We start from the raw sequence: 24,035 nt of genomic DNA on the forward strand, positions 1-24,035 counted from the left end.
TTTTCCCAATGAATGACCTGGGCACACAACAGCCGAAGAAGAAAGCAATTGCACAGAGAGAGAAGCTTCACGTTGCTCTTCTGATACTATGAATACCTAGGGAAGTTTCCTCTACTCTGACAGGTTAAATCAGAGATTTTTCAGTCCTTTTTTTTTTTTTTTTTTTCCCCAAGAATCCTCCCTGTCCCCTTTATGAAAAGGATTAAAGCCTTCTTAGAAGGTTTATTTTTCTAGACAGTCCATGGAAAGTAGCATATAAGTAGCTTCTGAATAGTAGGGGTCTGAAGACCACAGGCTGGAATACTGCTGTTCTAACAAAAAAAGGACATACATCTTCATTTTGCACTTAAAAGTTACTATTCAAACTAGAGACATTATTGTATTAACAGTTATACAGTAATTCTGCATTCTTCAGGTACTAGATGCACTACTAATAGGGCAACAGGACAATCCAGAATTTTTCTCGACTGCCAGGTATATTTCAACAAAGCGATACAAAGCAATTCTCTTCTTTCTGGAAGATATAGAAACATTAACTAGGGGTGTACTAGTCACTTGTTCCTCCTATGCCAATTCAAATAAAGATATCAAATGATTTAAATTTTTCCAGATATAATTCACCATCATGCTTAACTGACTATACTATGACTAAAATTACACAATGCTTATACTATTTATAGAAGAACTTGCAGAGACTAGTACCATTAGCTCAGACACCATTAAACCAGATACTGAAAACAACTCTGCAAGTAAAAGATTGCAAATCACTCAGAAGCACTAGACCTTTGGAGTGAAAGATGTTCCTCTTAAATACACACACAACGGCATTTATAGTTAGTCTTTTGCTCCAGCTTTGCTGTTAGAGACTGCTTACAAGTTTGCTTACTAAGTGCTGCTTATCAATACTATCAGTTCTTATCTTGGGAGACTTCAGTCAGAGTAAAGCCATAACCTCATACTTGTTGGGTTTTTTTTAATATATGCTTTTATTAAAAAAAAAAAAATCCAAACACTTAAACATAATACTAAAAACTTAAAATGTTAACAGTATTTTTTAAACAAAGTGTTTGGAGTGAAAACCCCAGGAAGTTTGCCATTCAACCATCACATGTTATGAAGCAGGCCTACGGGACTTGGTCCGCTCCCACCCTGTGGGACATTGTTTGTTTTAGCTTTTTAAAGTTTTAAAACAAAATTCCTTCTCCAATTACTTCCAAGGGAGTATACACAAACCAGTTGCACAGTGGGAATCCACTCCACCCACTAAGGGATAGGGGAAAGCAACTACAGCATCTTGCGGCATCTGGCCAGCAAAGACAGAGAATATTTTCTAAGGCCATCTTCTCTGTGATGATGGTGAAGTAGAGGTGGCCAAGAAGCAACAAAAATGGACAAAAAAAAAAATCTATTATTTTCCAGTGTTCAAATTGCAAGAGTGAGTTGGTCCATGTGCTAAAGTATATTCATGTGCCTTCAGGCCAGTCAACAACCAATTATAAAGAACAGAGTCACGGCATTTTTCAAAATTAAGGGAGAGATTTGGGACTTGGCTTCAAAAAGAAAATAGACACCCTGAATGCACATGTTTCCACTCCTAAGCAAACTGATCTGATCAAAACTTCCTTAGAAATTCTAGAAGGTGGAAATATGCATGTTCTAGGTGTCTATTTCCCTTTTGAAGCCAAATCCCAAATCTGTCCACTGAACTGATACAGAAAAACATTCAGCTTAAAAGATGCATACATTTGTGTGTTTTTTCAATTAATCGCTTGTTTAATAATATTAATAACTATTAAATAACAAGCAAGCAAGATGAAAGTGGGGAAAAAATTTACGGGCACCTGGAAAGTACCAGTAATTTTGAAGTTTCTCCCCAAGAGAGGCGTTTAACATCTGACAGTTACATCAGCAACAGAGTCAAATTTCAGTGCTCAAACCGCTCCCCTATCAGTCACACCTCACCTTTGAGATAAGTAATAGCATTTTTAGATCCTTCAATTTCATTTTTAAAAGTGTTACGCTTCCAGTTAATTTTCCTTAAAAGTATAAGTGGCTAAGGCTTAGGTTTTATTAATTGATTTTCCACGTGGCGTTCCAGACCCCTCCACTAACAACGCGCAGCCTCTGGGATACGTGAAAAGTACAGCCACAGCAAGTCTCGGCTCTTGTCAGGATCCCCTGTTATTGCCGCAGGGAAACAACGCAGCTCGTGCTGCTACCAGTGGTACTGAAATCAATATGGCAACATCCTCCAACCTTCTATATACAGCTGAGCAGTTCTTTCCAGTAAGAACTGGCAAAACCTCCGACCACAGAAGAAAAAAGAAGCATTTATACTGATCTAAGCACTGGAGTAAGAACAAGTTCCTTCAATACTGTACTCCCGACTGGTGAATTCTTCCTATAATATTTGATAGACTGTGACATTAGAGTTTCCTTTATCACAGAGCAAACTCAACAGATACAGTATTTATCAGTCTGACTGTACTAACAGTTTACTAGTGCAATAAGAAGAGTTCAAATAATTTGCCTATCACTGCAATTCATTTTTTAGTCCTGGAGAATTATGTTTTATGTAACAGCGGTTTTGTCTTTGAAGCAGTTTCCAGGCATGAGAGGAAAGTGATCTTAAAGTCTGAACATTCTGATGGAGTAAAACTACATCAAAATGTTTTGCTTGGTAGCCTCATCTTCAGAGATGGCAAGAATCCAGAGCTGAATTAAACCCAAGGAAGCTGAGAGCACACCACCTTCAAAAATAAAAATATGAAAAAAAAAAAAAAACCCAGGCATTACCGTTCCAGCCATGCAATCTCAACAACACAAGCGTCCATTAAAACCTCCAAAAAGTCACTTTGACCAGAAACAATAAGCAGCACACACCTACTTGCAGGTTGACATCGTTAGCTAAGAGTTAACAGCACAAAGCTGCACCAGCAGCCAAAGGACTCTGCACTTAGCCTTTCTGGGATTGTTATCATGTGGAAACGCTATTACCCCACACAAAAGAATTAAGAGAGTTATTAACTTCTATACGAAGCCAAAGTACAAAAATGGCATAGGACCTGACATCCATTCTTCTCCATTTCTTTTTGCTATTTCTTCTCGTCTGGGGCCCATTTTCATTTCTATATGGGCATTAGAATAGCACATGTATATTACTCCCATGTTGTCCCATACGTGTTATTATTAACAGGGTCTCTTAGACCTGCTGTGAAAAAAAAATTATAGCAGCTACGTGTTACACAAATAAAGAACGCAAAAGGTACTTAAAACAAATATTAGTAACTATAAAAAAGCTGCGAGTTTTCCTTAGAGGAACATACTAATCTAATGCTATTTTGTCATGCTTAACCTTAAATCAGAGGTTACACTACTCCTTTGAGCAACGAATTCAAGGCAGACAATTAAAAATGGTAAATAATTCATTTCTTCAACATTTTTCTCCACGTTAAGAAACAACAGGGAAGTTTTATGACACGCTTTTTAGCGAGCTGCTTAAAAATAAAACCAACAGGGTCTTGAGAACAATAGTAATCAAAGTGAATAAAAAAAACTCCAAAAGGTCCCACTATTGCCAAAGGGGGATGGGGGAGAGAAGCCATTTTAGAAGCTCAAAATTCCTGAGTACAAGAGCACAGCAACCCCTTTCAGGATCTATCCAGCTTGCAGCTTTTCCTCCCCACGTGCTTTACAGCATCCTCATCTTCCAGCAGCTAGAAAGCGAAAGACAGCAATCTGTACTTCCCACAAGGAGGACTCCATCACCTTGTCAAATTACTAGATTTCACTTGCACCTTTTTGTCAGCGTGAATTAATATTGCTTAGGAAAAGAAGCGAACCTATCCAGCTTGTAACATCTAATGTACAGCTACCTTTCCCAGGCGAGAAGCGAACCTTTGCACAGTTCCACTGCACACCTGCAGTCAGATTCTCCACAAAAGCCAAGACAAATTGTCGTGAATAGTTCAGTACCTCTGAACAATAGAAGAACAATAACCAATGGTTATTCACCAAACAGAACATACAACAAAGCAACCCATACCAACAGCAGTCTTTCAACCACTACAGCAAGTAAATTCACCCTCCTTTTAGCGCTCTTAAGTGACAAGCATGTAATCATTGACCCTAAGGGGCGGGGGGGGGGGGGGAATCCAAGCACCTCCATTAAAAATTTGACCAGCTGGACTGAACTCCCCCAGGAAAAGCACTTTCTTGTTTAAGTGCACAAAGAAACGTGCACACATAATTCTCTAGATATGAATAATTAAGAATACTTCATTGCCCTCCTCTAACAGAATACTTTCCCAGGAAAACTCGTCTGCTCTCGAATAAAGAAAGCTCCCTCCTGGCCTCACACCTGGGTAAACACCTACCCCTCAAGAGCCTGCACATCTCTCTGTTTCTCCTCCCTACCTCTATATTATGATGAGCTTTCACTTAAATTCTTCACTTGCTCTCTCCTTCACTCTTCCCCCTGCATCCCACGCGCTAAACATTTGCCCTTCAATCCCGTATTTTAAACTAAACCTTACCCACGGGTTTCCTGATACGCATACCGCTCTGTAACCTGCTCCAAGGGAGGAGAACCTCCTCTCCTGTAATTCCTCACCAAATAGGAACAAATAACCTTCCCATAACAAGACCCTTCAGGCAAAGCTCATCTTCCTCCTACACAGGTAAATACCATCTTGAGAGAAGAGCTGTCATCTTCTTTGTCTTCACCAGCGCACGAACCGTCCACGCAAGCATCCCGGCCTCGACCTTTCGAGGTGCCTCCCCGCCGCCCGCCCAGGGCCGACGGAGCCCTCCGGCACCTGCCACCGCCAAGCCGGCGGCGAGGCCTTGTCCGGCCGGCCCCGTCCCCTTCCCCTCCCCGACCGCCGCCCTGCCCGTCCCCGCGGCGGGCACCCCGGGGAGGCCTCGCCCCGCACCCCGAGGGCGGCGGGGAGGGGGAGCGCGGCCCCCCGCCGCCACCACCACCACCACCACCCCCGCTGCGGGGGACGTTCACACGCCAACGGCCACCGGCCACGCCGCCCTCGCCGGGCCGCCCCGGGGCTGCGCGCGGACCCACCCGCGCTGCCCTCGGCAGGCCGCTCCGGCCGGGCATCGCCCTCCTCCCGCGGGGCTCCCCCGGGGCTGCCCCGGCCCGGCCCGGCCGCCTCCCCCCGCCCGGCCCGGCCCGGCGCGGCGCGGCGCGGCGCGGCGCTGCTCGGCAGGCGAGCCCGGGGCTGGGCAGGCCGCGCCCGGCGCGGCGCGGCGAGGCCGCCTCCCCATTACCGTCCGTCGGCGGGCTCGGTCCGGGCTGGGCCATGGCTCCGGCGGGCGGCGCCGCCGCGGCCTCCTCCGCCCGCAGCCGCGGCGTCGGAGCGGGAACCGCTACGCCAGGGGGCCCCGGCGGGCGACGGGAGCTGCCGGCCTGGGCCTCCGCCTCCTCCGCCTCATCGTGACAGCGGCCGCCGGCGGCAGGAGGAGGAGGAGGAGGAGGAGGAGGAGGAGGAGGAGGAGGAGCGCCGCGCAGGCGCCCACGCGGAGCCCACGGCACCGGCGGCCGCCGCTGCCGGAGGCGGCAGGGCCGGGGCCGCGCTGCCCCGCGGGAGGGGCTGGGCGGCCTGCGCGGGCCCGCGCTGCGGTGCTTCGTCACCTCCCGGCGGAGCGGGGCGGAGCGGGGCAGCCGGCCGCGGCGGCGGCGCCCTGCCCGGCTTGGGCTCCCGGGCGAGCCCCGCAGTCGGGGCCCTGGCGCGGCCCCGCCTGCGGCGCCCGCCGAGCTGCAGGGGCCGCCGCCGCCGCCGCCCGGGCCCCGCGGCCCGCTTCAGGCGATGGGCGCCGGCAGGCAGGGAGGCGAGCGCTGGGCGCCCGGGCCGCGCCGCCTCGGGAGGGCACGGCAGGGCTCCCGCCCGAACACCGCGCAGTTATCCATTTACAGGGAGATTTACGGATTAACCCGTATCTGCCGCGCCGCAGGGTGAGCGTGAGCTGAGACGGTGGAAGCCATCCTTTCAGGGCATGTAAAATCAGCGAAAACAGCGTGGGAATGGATGCTGAGGTATGATGGCCTGTCAAGGGCATGATCTGTTATGGCTAGTCTTACTTTTGGCTCGCGTATCCTAAAAACCAGTCATTTTTAAACCAGCTCTCACAGGACTTCACCCCTCCCCCGACTTGCCGCAGCCGTTCAGGCCTTGCTGTCAAAACACGCCGTACGACAAGATACAGGATTCTGCGTTTTGTGTTACGTTTTTGCTCAGCTAACCAAACAAAACCTTGAAATGGAGGGAAAATCTTTCAAAGTTATTCTGTTACATTTTGCCCGTTTTGGCCTGTTGAGCCAAATCTGCACAATCTTTCCTGTTGTAGAAAGCGGGCTTAAAGGCTAGTCCACCTTCCCAACTTGAGACGGATAAGGCTTTCTGTGGGTGCTCCCAGACCTGCTGAGCGCTTGCAGAATTGCTGCCCTGGCGACAGAACGCTCAGAGGACTCTGTACCCATCACTCGAGCGACACTGCAAAATGTGTTAGCTCCAGCTTAGGCTCTTGAAGAAGTAGCGGGATATTTAAGCATCCCACACAATAAATTCTTTAGTAAATCTAGTCCTAACTGCGGGAACTGAGCACTTGAAACCCTGTCCATGTGTGTTTCCAGGCTAGTACCCCAAATCGCTCATATTAACAGCTACTTGAGATTAAAGTTTAGACCCTCATCTTTTTCAGGACAAGGGAAAACTCCCACTGATTTCAGTTGGTCCAGGATCAAAGCTTATGCATCACTCCCTGCTGCAAACAGAAGGTAAGATAATATTAAGTTTGATATCTGTCTGCCTACAAGCACTTATGAAGGGATGAATACCATATGCCTCCCATCACTTCAAGTCACCAAAATATTGACTGTTCAGATTGCAGCATTTCAAAATTTATATCAAAACCCCCTGAGCAGTGCTTACAATTAAATGGGTTTTATACAGTAGCTGGAAGAATAGAAAACCCCTCAAGAGGCTCATACTTTTTTTTTTTCCTTCCTGTTCTTCAATTTAAAGCTGTACTAGCTTTATAGGTATGACTCTTTCTTTAGCTTTCCTTCTTTTTCAGAAGTGCAATGGACTTGACAGATGGAAAGATTTACACAGTATCTATTCACAGTAACTTGGAACTTGGAACAATTGAGTAACTTCCTCCATGCCTCCCAAAATGTCCCATTTAATTCTGATCATTTGCGGTTCTTATAGCCTTGAGGATCCCAAAGGACTTTCCAGCATGACTCAGCTAAAGCTTACAAGAGGTAAGTGAAGTTTAACAGTAGCTTGCAGTCATGGAAACAGGACTATTGCAGTGCCAGAACCAGGAGTAGAGACCAAAAGTCCTAAATCCCAATCCCCATGCTGTAAGTGTTAAACAAGCCCAGTATTAATGAAACAATGAGGCATGGGTTAGATCCAGAGAGCTGCAGATGGGCAGAGGCTGTTTCGTTCACTCGGGAGAATAAGCTGACAGTTTCTCCAGAAATAATAAAGCTCCTGGAATTCCATGCATTTTTCTCAAAACTGTTTAGCCTAAAAGTCTGACATGGGTTTTTTCAGCATCAGTACCAAAAGCAGCAGACAAAAGTTAATGGAAGATGCATCTTCCTTGCGAGAGTGTGCTCTGTGTTAGTATGAGCTGGAGAAGTATCTGTCCTCTTTCACTCTTCTCTTCCTGAAATGTAATCTCACAGGCTCAGCAGAAAAGATAAGTTTGCAGCTTTTGTTTAAACAACAGTAACATCCAGTGACGAGCAAGAAGTGTGTACACTCCATGACTGTCTGGAGACCAGAAGTAAACTGAAGGGGACTGTGGTTATTTGGATGGGAAGAGTGAAGTCATTTACATAATGCATCTAGGACAAAACATGTATTTTCTTCTTGCCTGAGGAAAATAAAACAAACAAGTAGCACAAGAGCTAATTAAGCCTGTTTTCCTAATGGATCTGTGTCTTGTGGTTGACTGACTTCAGTGCTTATGAATGCTCGAGTTCCAAATTAAACTCTTCCTACTTTTTGAGCATTTAGAAGGGTATATTCTCATTGTGTGGCCTTGCTGATGTCTGGTGTGTTCATTTTTCCCTTAGCTGGGGCACTTTAACCTTAGCTGACGTACCTCTTTTCAGTACACTTAGAAGAATGTAACTATCACTGCTTATATCTGTATAACTAGTCCCAGAAGCTATATCCGGTTGAGTTACCCTGGCTATGTCCCAGCTTTGTGTTAGGAAAAGACCCAAGTACATACATTTCACTTCCACTTGAAGCAATGTACACAGCTCTGGGGGAAGTTACTGCACGCTCCAGCAGGTCCCCTCACATGGATGATCAGAGAACCAAGACCGTGATCACACCCATGAAGTGTCTGATCACAAAGCTTTGTTTGCCCAGGAAGTGAGGCTAGTAAAATACAGAGCTAATTCCTTTACTTTTGAACAGTACAAGATAACCTTGTTCTGTATGACAACAAACATACTTTTGAATGGTACAAGATACCTTGTTCTGTATGACAACCAACGTGATTCTGCAAAAAGCATAGTCTTTAAAAAGATAATCTAAAGTTCTGGGCTCGCAAGGGACAAGTCTACATCTGGTGTAAATTCAGTGGAAATGGGCCGATGTGTGGGAAATGAGAAACTGGCCTGTAGTGCTGATGGAGATCAAAAAGAACTTCTGAAATGTGTTATTTCCCATTTATATTGCTTTGCTGCCTAGTGGCCACAGACAAGTTTGATTCCATTGTGGCAGGTATCGTAGGAGTATGCAGTGAATTACAGGCCCTGCTCCACAGTTTAACTCATCTAATAGAACACCTGCAGTTTAACTGAATTCATCCAAGAAAGCTGAGTAACAAGGTAGATTTGGGAAGTTGTTTGTGGGTTGCCAAGATTAGACTCCACTGTACTCATAGAGGAAGAGAAATGCAGAACTGAGGACCCTCTGCCTGACCACACAGAAAAACTAACTTCAGGAGCAACAGCTTGTGTGTCCCTGGTGACTCTACCTAGAGGTATAACACAGTGAGGATTTTGGTAACAGTCTCCTTCATTGGACAAATCATGAAGGGATGCTGTCTGTAGATGTATGCAACAAGAAAGACCTGATACAACCTGAATATGGAAAGTAAACATAGGATCAGAAGAAACGTATGTTCGTAACTCCAGGTGAAGCCCAAGGGAACAGAAGTTGCACACATCTCTAAGGAGCGACTCAGCTGCTCACAATAGCAAGTCTTGGGTTCATTCAAAAGGTAAGTAACGGGCTTGTTCTGCTAGAAAAAGAAGGAAAGAGGGAAACCAGAAGTTACTGCTCGCACTTTATATATTTCTAGGTTTGCCAGAGTTTAGATTCTTTGCAGTATCTAACTATTTTTCCCCCTTTTTTGTTAAAAAAAGTGTTTAGTTCCTTAATTTTCAAACATTTATATTCCTTTTGTTGAGATGATGGCATTAAGTATAGGTTATGCAGATAAGAATGTTTGTAGGCTTTGGTCCTTTCTCTTTAATGCAAAGCTTTTGGAGAAAATTTATGTTCTTCTCAGTATTAACCATAAAGAGGTTGGTTAAAAATCCCAAACCAGTCACGCTCTTTTCTTCAAAAGTTATTCAGCAATGCAAGCAATTCAGTCTGGAACGATTGCATTATTTGCAATGGTAACTTCTTAGCGAACCCTAGAATAGTTTATGTGGTTAAAAACCTTTTCAAGAGCAATTGAAAAATTGTTATCCACTCTATTGTTTAAAGGATTCCATGTGGTACGCTTCTTTGAATATATGGGAAGAAAATGATGCCAAAAATGAAAATTTGGCAGGCAAAAATCTAAGTGCTTGCATTGGCTCTGAACCTATATATATGCACATTAATGATCTCATTTGAAAGATGTCTGTATTAAGGTTTGAAAGCTCTCTGGGGTCTCAAGGGGTGCCCTCACTGAATACTGTGATGTACCATGGAACTAAAGAATTTTTCTTCCTGCAAAATAACCAGGGAATCAGAAACTCATTACGTGTGCATAACAGAGGACACATTAAGAGCATATTCTTTTGGGTAGCCTTGCTCAGTGATACTTCATTAGAATTGTTGTTGTAGGGAGGCACAAAAACAATACTGCTTTGTACTGATACAGTCCTTCACTGGAAGATGCAAACATATATCTTAGCCCATTCAGACTCACAACACCTGTATAATGAAGTTATCTGCCTCTGTCTACAGATATGCAGAGTAGGATGCAAAGGGGTTCAGCAAAAGCCTTGGCAAACCTTCCTGTAGTGGTTTAAACTGCTGGTGCCCTATAGACAGCTCTGCCCTTCTGTTAGGGATAACTTGTAGCAAAGTAGAGAGAGTGGAGCGTAGGATTATGTTTAGCCATACGATGTTTAGGCCTAGCCCAAATACACCTTTATCAGTGATTTAAGCTGAGATGGTGGACTTTGTATTGCAGCAGTTGAAGTGTGGGCATACAAAGTCCCTCCTGCCAGCTCTGTTATGGCAGCGACAGAGGACAGCAGGCACCAACAATGCCCTTGTCCGTCACCACAGGTTCATCAGACTTCACCCAGCAAAGACCAACGTGACCCAACAGCAAGGGTAGGGTAATGGGGACCTGAGACAGAACTCTGCTCATGAGATTTTACTTTTCTTTGAAAAGCTAAAATAACAACAGGGGGTTACACTTTTTGAGGCTATTTTAAGATGGGTATTTTGGAACTGGAAACAGTAAAATGGGAGTTACGGTAAGTATTGCATACAGTAGTATTTTTCAAAACAGACCATATTAGCAGCAGCATCTCATTCACTCATCTTCCTAATCTTAAGAGGGCCAGTTCATTACCATCAACAAGATCAGTCATATCAGATCTGCAGGACTGGGCCATTTATCCCATTTTCTCCCTCTGAGGCGCAAGCAGATCAGATATCCCATACGTTCTAATGCTTGCAGCGCCCACTTGCCAAGAGAAGGAGGGAGCGTTGCAAGTACCGTGAAATTCATTGTCCCATGTGTGTCATATTAAGTGGTGTAGCCAAAAGATTTCCATGTTAAGACTTCAGCAGGGCTCACTTTGGAGTGTTTTATTAATCCAACCACTGTTAACTCTCAGTGTGTCCCTTTCAGAACTGCCTTTTGGAGATATTTAGGAGAACATGATATCCAAGAAGACTGAGCTGTCTTTGTGGAGACAGGTGACTGGGCAACTGGAGAGATGCAGTAAGATTTCAGAGAGTCTCTAGATTCCTGCAAATCCATCAGCTGAACAGGCCCAGCATCCTTCCCTTTCTGAGCAGTTTGATCCAGGTAGGATCGCTGGATGCTCCAAAAGCCTAGCTTTAGGTCTAGCTTCAAGTGGGACTCTACAGTGATTCCTGAGCATTTTCTGGGGCTCTAGCTGTACCATTTGTGCACAGATGGATAAACTCAAGTACTTGTCAACACAAACTTAAAAAACATACCTTAGGTCAGTGGCTGGACTGTTTCTCATCAGTGCTGTCCCATCCTTATGAATCCTTTGATTTCCTGTTTTCCCTGATTTCTTCTGGAAATTACAATGGTTTCCTCACTTGTCTCATTTTACTGGCATCCTCTTTCCAGAGGCATGTCCATTAGACACAGATACACAAAAAAAGAGCCTTACAATACACCCAGAAGAGAAGGAGTTATCTCAGATTTACAGACTAGGAAGTTAAGACACAGAAAGATATCATGATTTGCCCAAGGATACACAAAAGTCAGCATAGTGGGGGAAAAAACAGTAAAAATATCTCCTTTCTCCCTCTTCTGTGTTTTTGCCATGAAGCTATGTTTCTTTCCTTTGCTTACTCATTACACCTTCAACAAATTTCAGAAAGCTTCAAGCCTCCCTTGAAAAATAGCTGAAGACAGACATCTGTTGATGAAAATGAGTATTTCTTAGCAGGTAAAAAGATCTATAGACTCTCAGCTTGAATCTCTCCAAAATATTTGCTGCTGGGGTATGCTTTCCTACTTTACTCTTTCTCCATTCATGCAGCATTAAGAAGCTCTGATTCTCCTCTGAGGCTACAGGAGGTTTCACATTACATTGTTAACCTCCTTCAGATCATCTCCTCCATGCCCAATCCCCGAGTTACATTTACATGCAGACATAATGTCATTCAGTCCACTTTATGCCACTTACACCTCTCTTGTTGCTACGGGGAACGCTGATAAGAAACCAATTAGCAAATAAAGTATTTGAGGAGGAATTTGAAAACTGCCACTTGGTGGATTTGTGTATAATAGGCAGTGACATTTTATTTGCCATTTGTCCTTACCTAGCTGAGCCTCTTCCACTGCAGCTTCCGCTACATGCTGTGTAGTCAGAACATGCTCTTCCCAAAGGTTTTAGAGGCTGAGACATGTAACTGCATCTTACACTGGGGAATTTTTGCAATTCCCGTGAGAAGAGGGAGTTTGCTTACTTTAAAAGCTCTTTTGCTGGTGTGAAAGTGCAAAGAGCACCATCAAGTGTCTAACTGGAGTAAATACAGAAGAGCTCAATGGCATTGATACAAAGGGGTCTCCACACATCCCACAGTCGAGTTACACTTGTGGGAGGGCATGATGATCTAAATAAAAGATAGTTTACAGTCAGTACAGAAGTTACTTCTGAGGGAAGAGTGGCAAAGTTGTCACCGTTTCAAAAAGACGTGAGACAACCTGGAAGCCCAATGAGACAGGTCAGATTATGTCTTCTAGAAAAGAGCTGTATTCTGAAATGGGAATACGGAAGATTGAGGGAGCCAATCAATCTTGTTTTGATTGGCTCAAAACAAGCGGGAGGAGGTGGAGGTGGCAGGAGATGGAGCTTGATAAGCAAAGTATGCAAGTCGAGGCAACAAAAGAAATAAGCTATGGCAGAGAGAGGAGACTGGGCCAGATCTTTACCCTCTGATCCTTCTGCTTTACAGAGTAAGATCAGCAAAAAGAGGCTAGAAAGTCGCACTGACAGCTGAGAGAATCAGGGAGAAGTAACTTCAGCTGCCTCTGTTCCATCTTTGCAGCCCCGTATAGCTTGGCTGGACACACGGAGATAACCCTGGGTTTCAAGAAGGAAAAAGATTGGGAAAAAGATTTTGAACAGAAACATGCAGTCAGCAGTAGTTCTTCTTATCACCTATGGCTGTAGGCTTTTGGTAGGCCAGAAGTAAGACTAGAAAAACTAATAGGAGAGCAAGGAGTCCATGAGACCAGAAAGGGGCAAAAGTCTGAGGAAAAGGCAAACAGTATTCTCTGCAAAGAAGTAATAACCAATTAGGTGTGCGAGGAAAAGCATGCAAGTAGCTGTGCAAGAATCTATCGAAACTCCAGGTAAACAAGGAACCTGGAATGTTTGTTGTGTAATGAACAGGATATTTATAAATCAAAGATCCAGAGTGTTCCAGTTTAGCACAATATTTGTACTAATGTATCACTAATGTATACTCCCTAAAACCAGACTTTCGATGGGCTGGCATAAGTTAGAAATGCTGTAATCCAAGACAGCCTCTCTGTTGTGTTCAGCGTTCCCAGGAACAACTTAGCATGTGTTTGCTCTTATTCTTTTTATATTGGACTTGCAAAGCAGAACTCGCTTCTTTGATTAATACTAAGTACCGTTTTGTTTGTGCCCTGTGGCAGCGGTACCTAGATGGACTGGTTTGAATACTGAAAACATGAGACGTATTTAATCTATGGAGCTCTGTTATAACAAAGTTGTCTGAATAGAACATCTGGTATCGAATCTTTGGATAAACCAGTTCCTGGAAGTATTTGGACCTGCTCTGTGTCTGTGCCTTGTTCCAGCTTTGCATTCCCTCCCCTGCTTCCCTGTTTCTAGACCCAGTAGAGGATGGTTTATTGCCTGGTGCAACCCATTACAGTCCCTTTGTTGGGGTGTGACAGTTAGTTGAGCAAAAAGAGTGTAAATATCACTTTGGCATCTGTGGGGTTGAGATAGCAGTGCTAGCTTAAGGCCTCCCTGAAAGGCTTTTTGTCTGTCCTCAAGGTGGTGGGGAAAGAAGAAAGAGCAGTCATCCAGACAGTTAAGGAAGAGATTGTCTGATATGTCTGCAGAGGGCAACTCTGTTGGAGAGTTTTTGTCTGTACGGAACCTCTCTGTCCCCGAAGGGACCTAGGGCGGATACATCCATCCAAGACCTCCCTGTCCAGGGAAGTGAATGGAAACCCACTGCTCAGCACTGACAGATCCCACTGCCAGTCCTGCTTTATGTGCAAGAAAAAGTCCTGCACAGTTGAAGAGTGAGAAGGGGAAATGGGATCACTGCCTACTGACTGTTGCCATACAACAGATAGAAGTGCCCTTAAGAGATCCTCAGCCCCAGTCTTCCAAATCACAAGCCATGTTTTTACTTCAATAACGAGGCAGCAGAGGCGAATCATATAGACATCCCATCAATTTAGAGGTGTTGGAGATTAACTCCTTTCACTTTAGGAAGCATTTAAAGAAAAGCTAAGAAAGGCTGAGCACACAGGGCTCCCATTACCCTTGCTGGGACTCAGGCCAGTTGCCTTCGCTCCTGATGAGATTTTCAGATCATGTCGTGTTACAGATCTCCAATGTCTTGAATTTACTTCTCCAGAGGCTCCTGGCACAAAAAGGCATGAAAGAGCATCGCATGGGATTTCCTAAACTGGATTCAGAATATTATACAGCAATTGTTCCACCCATATTAACCAGGAAATTTGGCTCACAATGTAACATTTAATGCTACTGAGTAAATAAGGTATTTCACATTATATTCCTTTAAGATGTCTCGTTATGTTTAAAGGGCTGATTTTCTTCTCTTTTGTCCTGTTTTTAGGCTTGATATATCAAGTGAACTTCAGTGGAGTTGTTCTTGACTCACACCAATGACAAGAGGAAAGAGAAGCAAATTCCTCATGTTGAACATTATATTGTGCCAGATGTTTTGCTGGTAAAAATCCATAGCTCCACAGGCACCAATTTCTTCAGGATCTGGAATGTCTGGCCCAATTTCTTTCTTCATTCTGGAAACTCTGTGAAGGAAACCGCTTTATTTTGCAATACTGAATATTCATGCTGGGAAGTTATAAGCAAGAACAAAATAATGAGAGACAGGGTCTCTAATAAGCTTCCTGTCACATGAGGCTCTGGTTCTGTTGAAGCAGATGTGGTTGCTGACTTGTTTCCAAAATGTTTGTTGAGTGGTGATTAGATTCTGTCATACTGATGTTATCTCTCTGTGATCTCATTCAATACAAGTAGTTCTGTAAACAGTGAAACCTTCTTTTCTATGGATTTATATTTTGGATTGTGTTTCAACAGAGTTCCTCTGATACTTCATGGAGATTGAGTTCATATTTAGCCTATGTCTTCAATGAGGGATAAATAATCTGCCTCCTTTATTTGGCTATCTGTTTTCACTTGCAGGAATTATATATCTTCAAGGCTCTGTCAAAGTTGACTGAGATTTATGAACAAATCCCAGAGTTATTCGGAGCAGATTGGTGTGGACAAACATGAACATGAGTCTCATTTCCTTAGAAAAGCGAAAGGTAAGAATGCATTTTTAGTGTTTTGCCCTTGCATGCTACCTGCTTGATTCCAGTCTGACTATGTCTTATTTGTGACTGATCATGTGAGATATGTTTTATTTGTAAAGCTGTGTGAAGTATGGGAAATTTTCTGCCTCATGGAATGCATATTAAAACATCCTTAATTTATACTTGTCATGTGGCGCACAACAGCTTACATCCTTGTGCTGTTGTCCTTGTTGGAGTGTGGGAAGAAGGTGCCATGCATTTTAACTTGCACGTTTGCACAGGGAAATGCAGAGAAAACAGACTGCTTTAGAATCAGACCCCACCAATTCTGTTTTGGAGAGGAAAAAAAGGAAACAGAATTGAAAATGACCTTGTGCTGCTGAGTCCAGTCCTCTGCTTCTGCAGGGAGCCAAGTTCCCAATCCTTTTCATAAACTGATTTTGCTATTCAAAAATTTGTTCTTTTCTCCTTGTTCTCTCTCTCCTATCCTGCCCGCTTCCTATTTTATTTGGGAGTTTCTTCCAGAATCTTTCTATTTTTATAGGAAAAAACCCATTCTATGGTCAATAAATATGCTCTTGTTCCAGTAATATCCTTTAGGTTGATTAGTTCTTTTCTCTTCCAACTATCTGCAGTGAGACTGTGCATGTGCTCTGTTGTGCCAAGTCCAGTAAAGGAGGCAGGAATTAGTGCTAATAGCCAGTCCTTCACTTGTGTGTCGCTCATTCCTTGGCTGATTAGAGCAAATTGTTATCACCAGTGTATGTTAAGTAGCACTTTTCATGATATGTCACATTAAGCAAGGAGAAAGCTCCTGCGGATCAGAGATAGTTAGAGGAACTGGTCAAGCTCCAAGGATAATAGAGGAAGTGAGAATGGCAGTAAGAGGGTTGGCAGCAGTATCAGTTTGCTGGATATAGGAGAACAATTTTTTGTACAGCCTTAAAGAGTGTCATATGAAAGTTAAAATACCATGAAAAAAAGTGAGAGAATCATAGCCATTTTAGTTCTGTGCTAAATAAGAAGGCCTGAAATCTTCCCTGTTCCTTCCATTTTGACCTTTCAAATCCAGTCCAGGCTTCAGTGGTTTGACCGGGTTTTCTTGGAGCTTGACCTGTGAAACTGTAAGCTTCACTGAATTTTATGTGAAGGGCCAGGGCTCTGTTACCTTTAGCAAAGATAACTTCTCTCTCAAGTCCTTCTCAGTAACAATAGAAGTTCATCTTGATTTTACTCATTTAATCTGCATACCTCTGATTCTTAACCTTATTATTATCCCTATGATTAATAACCCTATTAGTTGTTCAAACTCTCTACTTATTTCTTTACATTGGAAATGTAAATTTTGATTCCTCTAGGGGAAAGAAAGAGTTAAATGATTATTATCAAAAGTGAGCAAGATTTAAGAAAGAATCTTAAAAACAAAACAATTGCTTCTTTCAAACCTCCTTGATACATTACAAGTTATAAAGAGTAAAGCAGAAAGAGACCGATCCAATTGTTTTGTTTAAATCTTGAGGAAAGTCCTATAGGTAGGACAACTCTGGAGGTCTCTCTCTCAGTCTTTTTAACCTTCTGCAAGGTTAGTTTAGTTTGCCTAATGTAAATAAGTGATTAATTTAAAAATGAAAAATAAATGGGAAGCATGAAGAAGGGGGGCAATAATTCAAAACAAGAAGCAGATCAGACACAAATATCAAGTGTTTAGTTCCACTTGTGCCAGTGTAAAAGGTGGCATCTGGTTATGATTAGAGAGGAACTATCATGTGGAAACAGAACAAAAGCTAGAGATCAGGGGTCACTCGTCTTCTATCACAAAGTCGCAAAGATTTCTTCATTACATTTGATGATGACAGATTAAGCCCTTGATTCTGAGTTGAATCTCTGAAGGGGCTGATAAAGATGGCAATGGACATTCTAAACTCAAATTTTGGGACTGTGGTTGTTCTGGCTATGGAGACCTTACCAGCTGCAACCAGTATCTGTGTCACCCATTGACCCGCATTTTGGTCCTGAGCAGCCACGCTTGGACAGCAGGTACAGCCTCACTTGGACAGTGGGTGCAGCAGGTCTCTCTCAGATTATTTAGCTGTGAGTGATTTCTGAACAATGGTCATCTTAGTACCTAAGAAAACATATTGACACCCAAAGATAGCTAGAATGGAATCTAGCTAAAATTATCATCCTCCAAATCAGTTGCTTGTCCTGCTCTGCGACTCACCCTGTCCCAGAGGTCTGAAAGGGCATATGTGGCAGGCAGCTCTCACCCAGGAACGTCTCCTGTATCTCGCAGATTAGGATTGCAAGGGATCTTTCCCGTTTTCTGGCCCCTTTCAGGACTGACAAAAGGAAGCCAGACAGAGTCTGGAACTTGTGCCAAAATTTTCCAAGTCTTTGTTAGCTGGAAGGATAGTAGATATGGGCCAGTGGTGTCTGGGTGTAAAAGGAAAGGGAAATCAGATGGAGTCTCAGGAGGCTAACAGGAGGTGCAGATGGTCAGGGATGAATGTCCCAGCTTTCATTTCTTTGGGATATTAAACTTTAACAACTGATGTATCAAAGAGCAATTCACAGTCACACAGCATATGCTCATATCATCAGGACAGAAGCACACACACATTCCTGCTCACCGCACAAGTGCTGTTAGTGTCCTTAGGGCATGAAAAGATAGGATCAGACCGCTCAGCTTTGTGTCATAGACCCCATATCTTAACAGGCCATGGAAATTCCCATTTAGCTCAGCAGGGAAGAGTGCATAGAGTGGAAGGATTTAGCTTTTATTGCTACTGTTTTGTAAAATAACCTTAACAGGCCAGAACTGTGAAGTTCTGTGTGACTTAAGATTTATTACATCACTACCATATCTGTGTATCTCCTTCCCAGTTCCTAGATATGAAAGAAGTTAAAGGTCCAAAACTTGCAACTTCAAATTAACAGATATAGATATACCTCATGTCACCTCCTGTATACCTCCTTGGACAAAGGAACTCCATCAAGTGTTGGCTTGTCCTGTTACACTGTGAAGGTGTCAGCACCGTATGCTGTAAAACTTCACTCAACTTCATTCCTTTTTTTAGGAAGAAAAAAGAGAAGCATATTCTCAATGGAAAACAGATGGACTTTTCATTAAATATTAATGATCTGCTTTAAAAGTAAAGATATGGTATTCTGAGCAGAAGAAGGGCCTCCTAATAGCTTTGTTTAGGTCCCAGGCTCATTATCTTAGCTACAGATAGGATTGCAGGATCTTTGTATCATTAGGAGTTCCAGTTAAACCCCCCTACCATTATTAGCCTTCCAAACACGCAGAGAAACAATTCTGGGTCCTTAACAATATTTTTCCCTAAGACATACCTTTCTTTAACGTTTATTATGGGGCTGGCAGTGGATTGTTCAGTTTCTGGAGCATTACCCTTTAAGCTGGGGTCATAATGAAAATCCTTGAATATTCATTGCAAGGCAGGCTTCATTGACAGCCTGGTCTTCACAGTCAACTTTGGTGTGACTCCTCCAAGTGGTTTTACTGGCTGAGAGAGGTGACACCGGTAGTCTAGAAACCTTGAAGGTCCTTCCTAAAAAGATGAACCCTGCAATCTGTGCCTGTAGGTACTAAATCAGCTTTTGACAAGTAAAGAACAATGCAGTCCCAGGGTTTTAGGAATAGATGGTTGCTGCCAAACCACAGTAAATGCTTTTGTCTGGAACTCATGGAACAGTAACATAGCAATGGAGGGTGTGCCCTTGTCTATTATTCCCTCTGAGCAAATTCTCAGAGACATGTTACCAGGATTTAGATAGATTTCATGAAACTAGTAGAGAAGCAGGCTTTCGTTTCCTTACCATGGGAGGAAGAGACAATGGCATGCAGCAAAACATATGGCTTTTTTTGGTCCTGACTGAGAGTTATACAAGCAAACCCCAGCGCCCATCCTCAGACAGCACTCTGCTAAAGTGAGAGTCACGTGAGAAAATTTGCATTACCTTTCTTCTGAGTTGACAGAATTGCTCTACTTCCTCTGCATATGTATAAACGTAACCTATGTCTCCAACTGAGCTCCAGCTGGGGAGTGTGAATCAGAATCCAAGCTTTCCAAGGCTCAAGAAAGTTTGCAGCAAATGTTCTGGTTCACTCTCACCTCTGTGAAAAATTCCTATGCATTAATAAAAAAGAGATAAGCCCCTTGTTTTCCTAAGAAAGGGACTGGAAGGATCAAGTCCAGTCGCACTCTATCACAAGCTATTAATTAAGCACCATTCTGAAAATAGGTGCGTTTTCCCCACCGTTTGTTATTGGGAGACTCTGTTTGTTAGAAACCTTTTTTAATTTCCAGACTAGATTTATTAAGGACTAGTTCATCCACATGTATTCTTGTGCCAAAACTGTCTTTCAGTTGAGACAATACTTTTAAGCCAAATAGAAGGTGAGCCTGAATATGAGATTTCCCCTGCTTTTTCTCTCTTTCAGGGAAAAAAGAGCTTAAATATTAGGCCACCTTGTATTCATGGTCAAATTATTTCCTCCTACAATTCAGGGTTAGGTGGGAGAGAGGAATAAGCAAAAGAAGCAGGTGATAAGAGACTACTTTATACACAGGTTTGTGCAACTTAATCAGAATGGTCCAGTCTTTCAGCAACAGTATCCCTGCCGTGATGGCTGCTGTTATCTTATAGGTCCTATTATCTTATGTCCAGGTAAATACAGTCAATTTTCTCTCTTCCTGATACATTTAGAGAGATCAAGCGTGTGCCCCCTCTCTCCCTACATTGCTAAAGTCTAAACTTTTCTCATATAATTGTTTCTTTTTTTCTGCAGCCGCTCTGGTGGCCCTTTCTTGTGTAGCTTTCTGAGCATGGGTGACCAAATCTGTACACCATTTGCACAAAGTCAGTTCCATCAGACTGGTAATTACAGCAAGAGATAAAAGTTTTCCAGATACTGATGCTTTTTGAGGATTGATTTTCTGAGGATGAATTCTCAGCAAATTCAAATCAGGAGTCTTTAAGAGGATTTACTTAGGCATCTAAACCTCAGTCACTCGAAGGGGAATCTTGTCCTAAGTAAATAAAATAAGCTGGATCAATGCAAAAATATACACCTGGACTGATAACTGGCCTGCTTCATACACATGAATTAAACCCCTGAACTGCCTGGAGTAGTAGAGTATGGTATCTTTTATTCACATGCGTTAATAGTGTCTATGCTGGCATCCGGAGCAATGACTAAAGGTAGGCAAGTTACAGCATCTCAGGAAAGGCACCTTTTCAACAAGGTAACCAATCTTTTGGGGACTGTCTGCCGCACCAGTGAAACATTCCACCAGTGCAGGCTTCTGGAAAAGTGGAAGTAATCACAAGTGACCTCCAAAGCAAGGTACTCCAGTTGATCTGATTTTAAGAGGTCCTGGATACCTTCTGGAAGTTGCTTCCTAAAGTGTCTGCACGTAGGCTCCCTTCATATTTTAAGATGAGCATATGAGAAATACAGTACTGGTGGGCAATCTTGAATATGCTGGCCTACGTGACTTCCTCATAGTCACTTACTTGGCAGTTCAGTAATAGGAACATAGGGATTCTTATGTCTATTGTGTCCATTAGAACAATGCTGAGAGCAACTGAGACCAAAGGCCTGGCCTTCAAAATATATGACTTGAAAGGAAAGCTGCATTTTTTTGGTAGGGTCCAAATGTATTTCATTCAGTTTTGCTGTTACTCCCAAAGTTTGGTTGTAAACAAGGATGATTTTTACCCTGGAAGCCACACATCTGGATTGCAGCGCCTGTAACTGTTTTCATCATCACAGGAATTATTGGCTTCATAATGTTGTGTGTGTGCAGGAAATGGCTTGTAAGAGGTAACAGGAGAAAACTCTATTTTATAGATGAAGAGCTTAAATGTCTTAAATCACCAGTGGCTGCAAGATATCCACAGCCATCAACCTTCTATACACAACCCCAAAGTCTTAAAATTCTGCATTTCCAGCCCTGCAGAATTTTTTTGAGTCTGACTGTTCCCTATCACATCTCCATGCTGACTGTGTCAAGTTTAAGTTAACTGTCCAAAGCAATGATGTAGCAACCACTTTCAGGAGAGGTGAGTGTGAAGTTGTGTAGAGATCACCTATAGGTCTAAAAATTTTTGTAGCCACACAGCAATAAAACCTTGACAATAATTTCTGTATAGCATAAATAAGGCATCAGTAATGTAAGCCATTAAGCTTATTAATACTTCATGCCACATGACAAAATAATGCTGTAGCTGTATGGCTTCTGTTTAAATCAGTTTTTCTTCTCACTGCATAGTTGGCATATCCTGGAGTGTGGATTTTGCACTGTGGAGGCTGTATGTATTTGAATGGATTAATATTGAAAATGTTCTGTTCATTAAAGGCTCAGGAAAAAACACCCAGTCCCATGTCCCTGATTCTACATTCTGTCCCCAAAACCCTAACAATACAGGGGAGTACAGAAAAGTTAATGCTGGAACAAATAGGTGCTGAGTTTCAATTTGGAAAAGGAACCATGCAAAAGGAGTAGTAACTCAGAGAATTCCAATCTGTGCACTGTTCTTGCAAAGAAGGGTTTTGGGGGTACATGGCTGATGACAGAACAAGGAGACATGAACTGCTCACTCTGAGGCCCAAAGGACATCTAGAGATGGCTATATTTGTTTGGAGGAATTGGCAGACTATTCACTCCTTCTCTACCTTGCCTTCCACTTCTTGGAAAGGTTGTCCAAAAAGCCTTTCTGAAGTGCTAGGCATGGGGTATGGGCCTCAGTGCAGATGGCTGCAAATTTGCTGTTATCTTTTCCTCCTAGTTCCTCCTTCCTCTTTCAACTCCTAGTTAAACCTATGGCTTGTCAACTAAGTGACTTCTGTGGAATTTGCTGCTGCTTACCTCATGTTCCCATTTTCATTTCCACTTGACTGGGCAATTGTTTGGTCTCACAAGTAGAAGCAGATATAGAGCCACAAAATGGTCATTTACTAACTACATCACTTCAGGCAAACAAGCAGGAGGCCTGCAAACCCCCAGTCTGCGTAATACAGTGCTATGGAGTTGTTTGAAGCTCTGCAGACCTACTAATAGCAGCGGACGGGTAGGCTGTAAGGTGCCAAGACAGAAACTTATGCGTATTCGTCCAGCATCTGGCATTCTTTACCCCCTTCTACCTGGGCTTCTCTGTGGACCCGTTTCATAAATCATTAATGAATGCTATTTCGGAATAAACACTTTCCCTGTATCTTCTCCAGTACTAAAGATTAATTTTGGTCCACACGTTTGCTGTGTTCCTCAGCAGCCAAGAATTTAATCTCTTTGACCAGATTCTAAGAATGATATCCCACATTTACTACATATTGTGGCCTTTCTGAATGATATAAGTACTAATTTAGGGATCTGTCTTTAGTTCTGTATAACAGTAGTTTTCTTCTCTAATGAGAAATGTTTTGCAGTATATACCTATCTATACTTTACATATCTTTTTTTGAATTTAAGGTAAGATCACAATTAACATTTTATATGAAGCAAAGTGATGAAGAGGAGAGTTCACTGACTTTTCATCCCTGGAATCACCCAAATACTGGTTTACGTTCCAAGTAAGATTATATATGGTGGGTTTCACACCAGTGTTTACTGGTCATATCACAGTGCTGCTGTTGGGAAAAACTGAATTTATTAAGGCAGTATATTTTAAAAATTGGCTTCAGCACCACACAGCTGGCAAGAAGGAAAAAATAATCTAAGGCAGCATGTAAAAAACTTGTTCTCTAGTTAGACTGTGATTTTTTTCAATAACTGCCTCCAACTGCCTATGACTCTGATTGCAATCATATACAGTCTGATTGTTTCAAAAGTCTTAAAAATAAAATGTAGATTTTGAAATGCCAGCCTCCCACTATTCTCCTCCAACCTTTTTCGTTTCATGTCTTATTGCTTACTTTGCTTTTTTCTTTCATGGGATCCTTCCTCTCACTGATTTTTTCTTTCAGTATCCCTTTCCTTTTATCTCATAACTGAGTGGAGCTTTAACAGCAGAATATGAGCCAGCAGACAATGAAAAGAAGCTGAGGCAGCAAATTCTGAAAGCACACCAAGCACAAAAGAAAAGAACAGTGCAGGTTATTGGTACCAAATTTGTGTGCCACAGGCTTGCTACCAACCAGAGCAAACCAGCATATCACTAGAATCATAATTCTCCAAAGTAGAAGCTGGTTGGTACAGCATGTTTGGAAGTGTTATTTGTAGCTACTGCTATTACAATGAAGAACTGTTTAAAAGACCTTTTTTAATCTTTTGCCTCGCATGCTTGGGTTTTAAGTAAAAAGGGTTTAATAATCAAAAAGAAAAATACCTGGGGAGGTACAAAATACAACTGAGACAAAGACATTAGATGTTAGACAGGCTACATATTAGTTGGTCTGGAGCATGATGATGTAGAAGGTCTTCATGTAACATATGAAAAGAAAACAACTTTGAAAAATCATCTCCTTCCTGAAA

The 24,035-nt window shown here is 42.8% G+C and overlaps 1 protein-coding gene and 2 long non-coding RNA genes across 7 annotated transcripts in view; 1 reads left to right on the forward strand and 2 right to left on the reverse strand.

The window, feature by feature from the left end:
• Positions 1-5,585, reverse strand: part of RABEP1 (rabaptin, RAB GTPase binding effector protein 1) — a 53,508-nt gene extending 47,923 nt beyond the window's left edge. Inside the window, exons 1-2 of one of the 5 annotated variants that reach the window (XM_009678123.2) lie at positions 4,536-4,572; positions 3,876-3,977 (exon numbers count right to left, since the gene is read on the reverse strand). In XM_009678123.2, the coding sequence (XP_009676418.1) occupies positions 3,876-3,977; positions 4,536-4,557 (124 nt within the window). In that variant the 5' untranslated portion in view covers positions 4,558-4,572. Of the gene's footprint in view, positions 1-3,875; positions 4,042-4,535; positions 4,596-4,687; positions 4,840-5,283 lie in introns of those variants that run through there. The other 4 variants (XM_068910261.1, XM_068910262.1, XM_009678125.2 and 1 more) reach the window with 4 other exon arrangements.
• A 225-nt stretch (positions 5,586-5,810) lies between these two features.
• On the forward strand, positions 5,811-8,040 carry LOC104146185 (uncharacterized). Its single transcript, XR_694576.2, has 4 exons — positions 5,811-6,049; positions 6,715-6,790; positions 7,090-7,279; positions 7,712-8,040. It is a non-coding gene; the product is annotated as an uncharacterized lncRNA (long non-coding RNA).
• Positions 8,041-14,377: 6,337 nt separating this feature from the next.
• LOC104146186 (uncharacterized) lies at positions 14,378-23,021 on the reverse strand. The gene is made up of 3 exons (XR_694579.2): positions 19,519-23,021; positions 18,487-18,604; positions 14,378-15,030 (listed from the first exon to the last, which is right to left on the reverse strand). It is a non-coding gene; the product is annotated as an uncharacterized lncRNA (long non-coding RNA).
• Between the last annotated feature and the right edge of the window lie 1,014 nt (positions 23,022-24,035).

This window comes from Struthio camelus, chromosome 16 (assembly GCF_040807025.1).
Source record: "Struthio camelus isolate bStrCam1 chromosome 16, bStrCam1.hap1, whole genome shotgun sequence".
NCBI lineage: Eukaryota > Metazoa > Chordata > Aves > Struthioniformes > Struthionidae > Struthio > Struthio camelus.